Source organism: Eriocheir sinensis, chromosome 12, assembly GCF_024679095.1.
Source record: "Eriocheir sinensis breed Jianghai 21 chromosome 12, ASM2467909v1, whole genome shotgun sequence".
In the NCBI taxonomy this organism is placed as follows: Eukaryota; Metazoa; Arthropoda; class Malacostraca; order Decapoda; family Varunidae; genus Eriocheir; species Eriocheir sinensis.
Genome location: NC_066520.1, coordinates 22,801,156 through 22,813,657, shown reverse-complemented (window position 1 = coordinate 22,813,657; position 12,502 = coordinate 22,801,156). Strand labels below are relative to the sequence as shown.

Below are 12,502 nucleotides of genomic sequence, written 5' to 3'. Positions count from 1 at the left end.
CATCATCATCATTCTCTTCGGCAATTCTTAGTCAACTGCAGAATAAATGGCTTCTCCAACATTCTGTACGTCTGTCATTATTATTATTACTGTTATTACATATTCTGAACCTCGGGAAAAGTCACATCACGGCCTCATTCCCACCAGACTTATGCTTGATGAAATGCTTCGAATCATTACCATTATCATATATTCTTAACCTTGGGAAAAGTTACATCACGTTTCATTTCCGACAGACATTTATGACCAGTGGTACGCTTCAAAGAGTGTATTTATTTCTCGTAGGCAGAGAGTCAAAGAGGTGTGTTTCCCCGACTTTCCTGCCTCCCTTGTCGACTCGCTTCGCCATTAAAGCACTCAAAACACGTGAACTCTTTAAGATCGCAACCAATGGAGACGCCACCAAAGCCTCGCGGGACGTATTTTTAGAATGTTGATTTTGCTACGTGTACCATAATTAAGTCTCTTAGCGCGCACGGAATGTTTCAACTCAACTTCCCCGCCACCGGTATCACTCGAGGCAAATCACCTTGAAGTGGTTCCCCCAATCGGTTTACCTGAGTTTGAAAGACCTGAAAGTGCCGATGTCTTCCTTTCACACACACGCACGCTCATACACACACACATACAAACACATACCTTCCTCTTCCCGGGCCACAATTTTTCCGCATTGCTTGGCGCGTTCCCCCTCGTCCCTCCCTCCAGACGCTCTCTCAAGGGCACCCAGTCTATCACAAAGCATCAGAGGGAATCCAATCAGGCTCGCACAAACAGTAATTGGCCCGCCTCACAGTTCACTACACCCCCAGCACTCCTCCCTTTCATGTTTCGCTTCTTTTCTCATTAACTTACCGTACTAATTGAATGTTCCGGGTCTCGATGTCCAACACTCAATGCCAAAGGTTCGATATCGTCTTCCGTGAGGGGTGGAAAACAAGTGAGAGTCGGCGAATAAGGACTCCGATGAAAACATACAGAACAGTCGAGTGGCTCAACCTTTTATCCTAACGGTGGCGTCGGGGAACACATATTCATAGTCCGTGAGTGCATACAAGAGAAACGAGAAGCGAGGGGCGGCGAGAGAGCGAATAAGTTGAATACATTTGCCTATATTACGACTGACGCATGGAAGGCAATCTGCTCGTGTACGTTAGCGAAGATTACGTTTCGTTGCGTATTGTTAACTGATTAGCGCAAAAAGTTAATCATTTCTTTTGTGCGAGGAAATTTCAGTGTGAATGAAGTTTTAGTATATATACGATCACGCTGAGTCGTCGGTACTATCTAATGTCACTGCAACGTCCGTGTGATTTAGTGATAAGCGCAAGTATTGGATCATTTCTTTAATACAAGGAAACTTAAGTGCGAGTGAAGTTGCAATATACATAATTTTACGTTGATTCAGTCGCTATTCTGTAAGGCTCTCTCTTTTTTGGGACATTCAATTCTACATTTTCTTTTTTGTTTGTTTGTTTGTTTTCCCCCTTGAGATGCTTCCTTCATTGCAATTAAAAAGTCGCCTTGGAGTTTCAGCGTATATAATCCCTTTTCTTTTGCCTTTTCTGTCTTTTTCTGTCCATTTTTCGCCATTTTCTTGCGTTTTTTTACCTTTTGTTGACTTTTTGTTTTCTTTTTCGAGTTTTTTTACCCTTGAGCTTCATCCGTCACTGCAATAAGTCGCCTTTAAGGTCCAGCGTGTACATTTATCCCTCTCTCCGGCGCAGGTCTCGTGGGTGCGACGGCGGGACCACCACCTCATCACGCTGGGCAGCCACACGTACAGCAACGACGACCGCTTCCACGTGTCCCACTCACCGCCCTTCAAGATACCGCCAGGGAAGGGCAAGGTGAGGTCTGGCCACGTGCTCTTAGCTTGAACGTGATGGTAGTGTAGGTATGACTTAAAATATGTTGGAGGGATGAATACAGAGGTGAATATCAGATGCTTTTGGCTTAAACAAGGCGGTACTTTAGCTACGAATTTGAGATGGTGGGGAAGATTAATCCTAAGGTGAATATCAGGTGCTCTTGGATTGAACATGATGGTACTGTAGGTTAAGTTTATGTTGAGCAAGATGGATACAAAGTGAATATCAGATGCTTTTGGCTTAAACAGGACGGTACTTTAGCTACGAATTTGAGAGATGGTGGGAAGATGAATAAGGTGAATATCAGGTCCTCTTGGATAGAACATGATGGTACTCTAGCGTTAAATATATGTTGAGCAAAATAAATACTGAGGTGAAAATCAGGTAGCTACGAATTTAAACAGACAGGCGTGGGTAGAAAGAATGGAAAAAGGTAAAGTAAGGGCAAGGTAAAGTATGGTATGGTAAAGGAAGGTAAATTAAGGTAGAGATAAGCTGGTATATCAAGTAAGAAGACTGGCTTAGAGATATAGCGACATGACATATGAAGAAACATACGAATTCCTTAAAAGATTGATATTATTTGATGAAGACTAGAGTATTGATATTACCCAACAGATTTTAGTTATCGGTTAAAGAGACTGAAGACGTGTTTGAACATGTAACATAACTTTAATAACAATTGTTTTTACTTAAGATGAAAGAGCAATGTTTTTCTCTATTGATGTCAGCATTTTATCCATTTGAAAAGAATATAGAAGCTCATAGCGTTGAAACACCTTTTTTCCTTACTGAACGACAGCTTATTAATTTGAAGTGAATACCAAAGTTCATCTGTACCAAACACTGAAAGGATTGTTGCTCGCTATATTTTCTCTTTTTTTCCTCTTTTTTTGTATGTCAGTAATTGCTTTATGCATTTTTCCGTATTTGTAATGAATTAACTTTGCCTTATAATTTACATGGCATATTTTTGTTCATTCATTTCAATTTATTTACCTTTGATTATGCGATAGCAATGAAATTACTCTGCATATTTTCCATTCTGCCCCAAAACATAATGGAGAGATATTTCAATATTTTGCATTATTGCCAGGTATGTGTATGTATACATTTGCTGCATCATTACTGGACGTGGGTGCAGAAAACTCAATAATTGTAAATCGACTTGCAAAAACAAACGAAATAAGAACGATTTATGCAGGATTTTAAATAGTGGTGTTCTCTCTCCCTTTCCCTACATTTTCACACACGCACACAAACTCACATGCACACTCAAACTCTCGCATATGCACACACAAATTTTCTCTCACACGCACACAAACTCTTCTCTCACACGCACACTCAAACTCTTTCTCACACTCACACAATCTCTCACACGCACACACAAACTCTATCTCACACGCACACAAACTCACACGCACACACAAACTCACTCTCACACACACACTAAACTCTCTCACGCACACTCAAACACTTTCACACGCACACACAAACGCTCTCTCACACGCACACACAAACTCACTCTCACACACACACTAAACTCTCTCACGCACACTCAAACACTTTCACACGCACACACAAACGCTCTCTCACACGCACACACAAACTCGCTATCTCCTTCTCACACTAACTCACTCTCACACACAAACAGGAATGGACGCTCTACATTAAGTACGCCCAGGTCAGGGATTCCGGCGTGTACGAGTGCCAGCTGTCCGCTCACCCTCCCATGGGCATCCTGGCGAACCTCAGGGTCATACGTGAGTGCCCGATGTGTTTTTGTTTCATCCCTCTCCCCTTAAAATCGATCACTGAAGAAAGAACAGCATACATAGGTTTGGATGTGGATATATTGTGAATGTTTCCATGTATTTCATCTCAACCAGTAATGAAAGAACACCATTAGTTAGTTAGTTAGATGGCAAACAGGTGTCGCGGTGTTCGGTAGAGAGCCTAACCTTCAGCTCCTCTTCCTTCCGACGCAGAGGCCGTATCGGAAATCACAGGCAGGCCGGACCTCTACGCGCAGGAGGGGAGCGACGTGACTCTCCTCTGCCGCCTGAGGAACTACACTGAACCGCCGACCTACGTCTTCTGGTACCACGGCGACCAGATGATCAACTACGACGCCGACAGACAGGTAATAGGATGTCAGTGTGCTTGTGTGTGTGTGGAGAATGGGAGGAAGGAAGGGGGGAATTTCAAAGTATTAGGAGGACGATCTAATACCATTAACACCTTTTGGAATTGCTTAGACTTAGAGAGTACGGTTCATTGAGGTTAGTAATCTCTTTTTTCCTTCTAATCTTGTTTTATTTTCTGCTTTTTAACATTTTCATTGAAGATATTAGAAGGAAGATCCATTACTGTTAACTGCTTTTCGATAATGTTTAGAATCTTGCATTTCTCAGAGCAATAAGTTGTCGTCGAGGTTATTAATCCTTCTCTTCCTAATAATAGTCGTGTTTTATTGTCTTTCTTAGCGTTTTACTTAAGAGCTACGCTGCAAGACAGGGAAACACAACAACCTTTGCTCATCACTATTGTTTTTCTTTACTTCTCGTCATTTTCTTTGAGTTACACTTCTGGACAACGAAACACAACATTCTTTCTTCATAAGTATTCGTTTTTCTCTACTCTTTATCATTTTCCTCTCAAGACTTACGCTTCTGGGCATGACGGAGAAACACAAGAGAAACACAACCACCACTTTTACTCGCTTTTCCGCCGGCCGCTGAGTGACGTGAGGGCGCGGTTGACTTGCTGAACTATTGCGGGGGTTGGTGAGGTCATTTATCCGCCGAGTGAGTGAGTAAGGAGCGGCGCCGGACCAAACCCAATTGTGAGGCGGTTGAGCGCTGCGGGTTTGAGGTTTTTTCGTTCTTGGCCACAGCGAGAGTCTCATCGCTCGCTCGCCTTTTGTTTCTTTGTCTCTTAATGTTGGAACTCTTGATGCAGTTTAGTCTGGTTTTGTTCGCGTTTGTTTTGATGGTATATGTGAGAATGGAGTGGCTGTTTTTTCTTCTCCGTGTTTTACTCTTAAGCCACTAATCTATGTAATCGTGTTCGATAGAAACGCTAAGCGGACTTTTTTCGGTTTTTTGTCTTCGTTTTTTTCCCTTTAGCTGTTTTCGCCGCTGTAAAAGAAATGTTTGAGATATAATGTTTAGCAGTCGGATAAATGCTCCACTTTTTTGTCCTCAGTGTTCTATTTACTGAACCAAAACTTCCCTCACGATAAAGCGCTCGACGATGGTTTGGCGTCAGGGTGTGTCAGTGCTTGGCTATGTTAACGATATGTATTCAGTGAGAAGTAAAGGGGTCGTAGCTTACTGGCCCTCATTAGATTCAATGATATGATTGTCGCTTAATATTTAACCCCCCCCGCATTTTGACACATCGGGAACAATAAGCCGGAACCGTTTGTCACATTATCTTTTTTATCGTCAATGCCGCGTAATGACAATAATTTTCGTTATTATTCCACTCCACTTAAGCGTGCACGGCCTTTAATCCCGCCCCTAAACACCGGAATGATCGTTCAGAATAATCAAACGCACAATATCACTTCAACAACAATAATGTTAAAGCATTTCCATTATCAACTGTCCTGAAAACAATTAAATCAGCATGGAAACATTTAATTTGAGCCATTATAACCTTCGTCACGGGACCGCCTCGATTCCGGCAACAACGTAACCTCATAACCTGGTGTGATATGATTTTTGGAGGGGAGAAGAGATAGAGTTACTGCAGGCGACAGTTTAAAGTACCCAAAAAATCGTAGAGGACAACAACATCTATAGTTTTAGCAAGTAGTTCTACTGTAACGTTTTCTGTCTTTTGAATACTTGTTTTCTTCTCATATTGCCACGTCTCAGAATATTTTCAAGAGGCTAAAACTTTACTTAAGGACCAACCTCCACCAGATTGTTCTCCTTTCACTGCGTCCCATCTGTGTTGGGAGGAGGCTGACCTTCTAGGGAGCAATTTTCCGGCAGTGGTAGCATAGAACGACCTGCCCGTTCCTAGATGGTTTCAGCCTTGGTTTCAGCTACGCTACCTCATGTTCCCGCTCCTCCATCCCTCGACCCTGCTACATAAGAAAGGCAACTCATGTTCTCGGCTTTATTCTGCTGATCTACCCGAACTAAATAGGAAAATATCTCCTACGCGCTCACCAAAGGCCACCATGTCTCTTTAGATAATCATAATAATAAGAGTTGTCAGTCTTTGCACTCGCTGGGACGGAGGGATTACAAACAAGAGACATTAGCACCAGACAAGGAGAGCTGAGACCCGGAAACACATTAACACGGGCAACCAGCTTATTCCCTTTCCCAGACGGCACACAGGAGGTAACGAATTCTTGCATACCAGACGACACTCCCTGCTCACGACCCACCGTTCCCTTCCTGCGATTTGCTATGCACCCTTGCGTACTGGACGGGAGTCTTGGCTGCCGTGTATAATATGCTGAGGAAGCAAATGTGGGTCAACTCGACAATGCTATTTATCGCGATACTGAATAGATTACTTTGGACTTTAATAACCTTGGATTTAACTGATGAAAGATAGATAGATAGATAGAGAGAGAGAGAGAGAGAGAGAGAGAGAGAGAGAGAGAGAGAGAGAGAGAGAGAGAGAGAGAGAGAGAGAGAGAGAGAGAGAGAGAGAGAGAGAGAGAGAGAGAGAGAGAGAGAGAGAGAGAGAGAGAGAGAGAGATTACTTCAAAGACTCAACAGGCCATTACTAAGTGGATCGCCATTAAGCCCAACGTAAATGCAATCAGACAGCCACCAGTAAACTCCTCCTCCACTGATGTCTTGGCGAATATAAAAATTGGAGGAGAGAGCCGCGGGTGCCAGAGCCTTTTATGGTAAATGAATCCTCTTACGCCGACGAAATCTTGTCATGAATTTCTTCGACCCAAAAGGCGGAAAATATGTTTAGATTTGTGAGTGTAGTACTGAGAGAGAGAGAGAGAGAGAGAGAGAGAGAGAGAGAGAGAGAGAGAGAGAGAGAGAGAGAGAGAGAGAGAGAGAGAGAGAGAGAGAGAGAGAGAGAGAGAGAGAGAGAAAGACAGATACAGAGACAGGCAGAGACAGATAGAAACACAGATACACAGACAAGGACAAAGACACAGATACAGAGACAGAGGACAGAAAGACAGACATACACAGGCACAGACACACACAGACAGACGGAGGTGGACAGGACGGATGGGACACACACACTAGAAGCTGCCATCCCAAGCCATTTCCGTGTGAGCCGCCCGACTAATTGACTTGCATGTGCCCGCCAGGTGAGCGTGGTGAGCCGGGGCGGGGAGAGCGAGCTGCGTCTGGCCAGCGTGACTCACGTGGCCTCAGGGAACTACACGTGCGTCCCGGCCAACGCCAAGCCCTCCTCCGTCACCCTGCACGTCATTACAGGTAAGAGGCGCCTTCCCCTGACCCAATGCTTTTCACGGGGACTTGTGCAATTACCGCCGCTCCTCCTCGCCCGAGTATTTCCTATCTTTAATATGTGGCACTCTCTCTTGAACGGGGCAGGTCATGTTAGGTAAGGTAAGGTTAGGTTAGGTAAGGTTGGGGTTGGTAAGGTTAAGTTTGGTTAGGTTAGGTTAGGTTAGATTAGGTTTGGTAAGGTTTGGTTAGGTTAGGTTAGGTAAGGTTAGGTTAGGTAGGGTTAGGTTTGGTAAGGTTTGGTTTGGTAAGATAAGGCTAGATTTGGTTACGTTAGGTTAGGTTAGATTAGGTTTGGTAAGGTTTGGTTAGGAAAGATTTGGTTTGGTTATGTTAGACTTGGTAAGGTTTCGTTGAAGTCAATTAGGGTAATTTTATAGGGGAATCACAATGAGAGTGTTTTCCAGAACCCCAAAAAGTTAGTATCCAAGCTGCAGTCTTCACTCGGGGACCACATACCTTTAAAGAGACTGGGAATATGTGCCCGGGGATTCGTGTAGTTACTGGCGCCGTTCACTCAATGTTAAGTGTATCAAGGATAGGAGAAACAACGTACATTATTTTCATAGCTTTCATTATAAGTGGTGTTTTCCGGAATGTTATATGCTGTTAATGGCGCCCTCGCAGAGTTAAGTGTATCAAGGATAGGAGAAATAACGTACATTATTTTCATAGCTTTTAGTATATGTGGTGTTTTCCGGAATGTGTGCTGTTAATGGCGCCCTCGCAGTGTTAAGTGTATCAGGTGGTGAGGTGAAGGGATGGGAGGGAAAAATACATTGTTTTCATAGCTTTTTATAGTTTTTTTCTTTATCAGAATGACAAGCAAACTAGGGTATAAAAATGACATGAAAGGGAAAGCGTTTATGTATTGTTTTTTCCGGTAATTCAACTCAGATAGGAACTAAAGCTCACAATGAAGCTTTTTTTTTTTTTTTATGTAGCTATCTTTTTTCATACTGCACACTCGTCTTTTACAGAATGAAACATGCACGCCAGCACACAAACACACACACACACACACACACACACACACACACACACACACACACACACACACACACACACACACACACACACTTTATTTTTTTTCTCTCACGCGCGCGCCAGATTTTTCGTTTTTATATCCTAATTAATTTGCATAAACCTGAGCAAACTTACGGTAAGCATTTTTTTAGGGGAGGAGAGTGGGCTGGAAGGTGAGAGATGTTTAGTGTTGCCTTCCCTGTTTACTTATCACACACTGCGGGTTAATGTGCCTGAACGGAGATTAGTCCATAACTCCCACCTCCCACGCCTCGCTCTCCCTCCCCTATTTAGCCACGCTGATGCCGCCCCTCTCAGGTGTGCCTCCCTCCCCGCAGGTGAAGCCCCCGCCGCCATGCAGCGCGCCGCCGCTCCTCCCTTGCACAGCGCCTACACAGTGGCCTTGGCGTCGGGAACACTCGTATTACTCAACTTGTGAACTACTAGCTGTTCCTGGAGGCTCCGTTGACTAAATGTTATTGGTTAAGTGTCAGTGAGGCTCGCCCGCAGCTGTTAAATGTAAAATAACTGTTTAAACGCTGCTCTTTAACAAGCGGCCAGTGTTGTGTGTTGAGGGAGTGGTGGGCCGCCGACACGCCACGGCGCGGCGCGGCAAACACTCCACCGGCCCTTGTGAGCGGCGCCGAAGCCATGCAGTGTGGAGGAAGCCCCGACACGTGCAATGGGTCGTGAAGCAAGAGTGTGCAAAGCGCTGACTCACCGTCCTCCTCTGTCCAGGTGACACAGACACTACATAACCCACGACTGCAAAGAAAATATTGCAGTGCTGTTGACAAATAAGTGTGAAGAGAAGAGTGTCTACTGACTCCTCGGTGAAGGCAGAGAAGTGAGTGACTGGAGTGTCTTGTGACAATGCGTTACCGTCAGGAAAAAAGACTCAACTTTGGATATATATATATATATATATATATATATATATATATATATATATATATATATATATATATATATATATATATATAAAACCTTGCTTTTGTAAGGTCACAAACATAACTGGAAGTGTCAAAGATTTTCCAAAAAATATAATGTTTAAAGATATACGTTTCTAAGATATAATGTTTTATTAAATGTGTTTTTTATTGTCCTCATCCAGCCCCAGAGCCATCAGGTGAAGGTAGCCTGTGTCCCGCCCCGCCTGCGTGTGCCGCGCCGCTGAAGACCCGACGCCTCCGTGTGTGGCGGCGAGGCGAGGCAGGTGAGTGTGGCCGCGGCCCGGCCACCGCTGCTCGGTGATCGCTGCGTGACCTCGTCAAAGTAATTACTGACCGCTACACGTGCAGAACTAACCCAACGTAAACCAGCCTAACCCTTCCAAAGTATTTGTGTAGCAGTACATGTGTAGAACTAACCATCGTAGACACTGACAAGGGGTAATATTAGTATAACCATTCCATTACTTCGTTAGCTCAAGTAGCGTGTGAATATCCTGGAAGAGTCGGTGGAAATTGTTTTTTTTCATATTTTTTCTATTATATTTGCAAGAGAGTTATATCAGTAGCCTTTCTTGCAGTTGTATTTCTCTCATCATATTTTTTTTTCTTGACGATATAGCCTTGGTACTTATTTTTGTGTTTTATATTACAAGGAGCTTTTATACTATATTATGCTTAAAACTGTAACAAGAGAGACATTTATGCCCTCAAATGTGCACTGTAACCCCACTCATGGTATATTGATTGCTGCCACGTGTCCAGTGTAACCTTTCCCATCACTTACCAGCTTTAACAATAGCAGCCAGAGCCGCGCCACAGCCTTTCCCGCTTTTTCCTCAGTAATCTCCGCTGTTCGTTCGTTCCGCCAATACGCCCTCGATTTGCTATACAGACAGACGACCCTTCTCCGCGCCGCCCGAATTCCACCATCGATTCGTTTGCCGTTAAAGGTTTCTCGTTTTCTCTGCCATTCAGTCTGCCCTCTATAACCTTTCCCAAACACAAAATATAATACTAAAACCAGAATAAAACACTGATATTATACAGGAGGACTAGGCGGACCATCACGCACTTATTACGTTTAGTTTTTACCCATATTTCGGCTCGGTGTGTAGTCCTCCATCTTCTCATGCAGTACAAGGGAGGATTCAGTTCGTCTCACAAGCCAAATGCATCACAGTGAGGATCCACAGACAGCACGTACAGCATCAGTATCACGAACAAGCGCTCCGTCCCCGTGAAAGTTCCGCGAGTCAAGTTATCAACAAAAGTATTGGTTATGGAAGCCTTAGGTTAGGAAGACAAGCCCAGACACAGCAGCAGCAGCGAGAGGGAGGGTGGTAGGGGCAGTAGCAAAAGTAAGAGGTAAGCAAAGTTAGCAGCGCCAGGATCAGCAGTACAACAGAACCAGCAGAACCAATAGAGGCTTGAGGAAAGTAAGAACTGAAGCAGGAGCGGATGTTAGCAGTAGCACGAGTAGGAATGGAGAGGTTATCAAGGTTAGGAGTATCTTAAGGAGTAAAAATATAGCAGATTCAACAGCACGAACGGAGGCGTGAAGGAGACAACACGAACAGCTTAAGCGGGAGGCAAAATTAGAAAACAGCGGCAGCAAAAAAAGGAGAGAAACAATGATAAAAAATCTGAGGGAAGTGGGACCAGTAACAGATGCAGGAGAGTGAAGGGGACAGACAGACTTAGTGGAAGGAGGAACAGTGGGAGCATAAAAGCGAGGGCGGTGGAATCATCATCAGCCGCAGCAGGAGCATGAAGGGGACAGGGTCAGCGCCAGCACCAGCAGGAGGCTTCCCTTAAAGATGAGGTGCCGCGGCCTCCTCCTCCAGGGACTCGCGCGCTGCACTGCTTCATTTGGTCACTAAAGAATCGCATAACATTCCACTTTTATTTCGGCGGCACAAGTTTGCAGAATTTTAATCTCGGAAACGCGGAGTGTGTGTGTGACCGTGTTTTTAAATATGATAATACACTCGGTGAAAGAGGACGTTGTGAAGAAAGGAGAACACTTAAAGATGCAAATGGTAGGAACTATGCACTGATGTCATTCACGAGACGAGTTTGGGGGCACCGAAGGGAGAGTGGAATCAATATATGTCTTTACTGTTTCCGAGTATATAGTGCATTATACTCTGTCCACGTGAGTTCTGAAAGCCGGGATCATGGTGAAAAACACTAGACAATGAAACCGATAGAGTGTGAGTGAGTATAAAGGTCACTGTCCCGCGATAAAGGTCACTCGTCCCGAAGCGGCTATTCTTAAGACCCCGGATACTTAGCTAGCAAGTGTTCGTGTTCGCGCTATCAGTCAGCACACGAGCCAGCCTTCTATAGGGGCGACGAGGTGCGGCCCACTCATGTTAAATTACTCCATGAAACCCACTCTGAGCCAACTCATTATTATTTCTCTTGTTATCAGTCACCACACGAGGAGGTTCTTCTATAGGGGTGACAAGGTGCGGTCCCGTCCTGTTCTACTCCCATGACACACACTCAGAACCAACCCATTAACTATTGTCTTGTTATAAGTGAGGTTAGGTTGGGTTAGGTTCACAGGAGCTGCCTTGCATAGACCTACCGACCTCTTGCAGACACCTTATGTTCTTATGTTCTTATGTATTAATACCGGTCTTCGTCTGAGTTATATAGAGAGAGGTATTCATACATACATTCTCTGATATCCTGGCACCGTTCACCCAGAGTCACGATACAGGCCCGAGCAACCTTTACGAACACAGAGCCGCCACGCACCGCCTGGCCTGGTCTCTCATTGCTTTTAAACGCGGCAAGAGCGACACTCCGGTGGTATTTCCCTCGAGGCACATTATAACAGCTACTGCTACCAATGGACGCGCCGGGGAAGGCTGGGTAGACGTAATGTGCTGGAAGATTCTAAATTGATGCTAAACCGTCCGCCGCCAGAGTGTATTATGTGGAGGCGAGGGAGGGTAATGGGTGTGGAGGCTGGGAATTAAATATTTTCCTCCCCGCGTTATGTTTGATGCGAAGCAGGACTCATATAAGCTCTGAAAGTTGAGCTGAAATATTTGCTGGAACTCGTCTGCATTTTGTAAAGACTTCGGACACGGTGTTTGACTTTCCCGTTAAGCTAAAACATTTCGCCCAACATTATTTAATTCCTGAAAGGCTGAGGGAGGCGGAGGAAAAG

At 44.5% G+C, this 12,502-nt stretch overlaps 1 protein-coding gene across 1 annotated transcript in view; it reads left to right on the top strand.

Annotated features, from left to right (window-relative positions):
* The window catches only part of LOC126997274 (uncharacterized), a 37,486-nt gene extending 28,163 nt beyond the window's left edge, over positions 1-9,323 (top strand). Inside the window, exons 4-8 of the mRNA XM_050858268.1 lie at positions 1,725-1,847; positions 3,523-3,631; positions 3,857-4,011; positions 7,177-7,306; positions 8,704-9,323. Coding sequence (XP_050714225.1) covers positions 1,725-1,847; positions 3,523-3,631; positions 3,857-4,011; positions 7,177-7,306; positions 8,704-8,804 — 618 coding nt within the window. The 3' untranslated portion in view covers positions 8,805-9,323. The remainder of the gene's footprint in view (positions 1-1,724; positions 1,848-3,522; positions 3,632-3,856; positions 4,012-7,176; positions 7,307-8,703) is intronic.
* Positions 9,324-12,502: the final 3,179 nt, after the last annotated feature.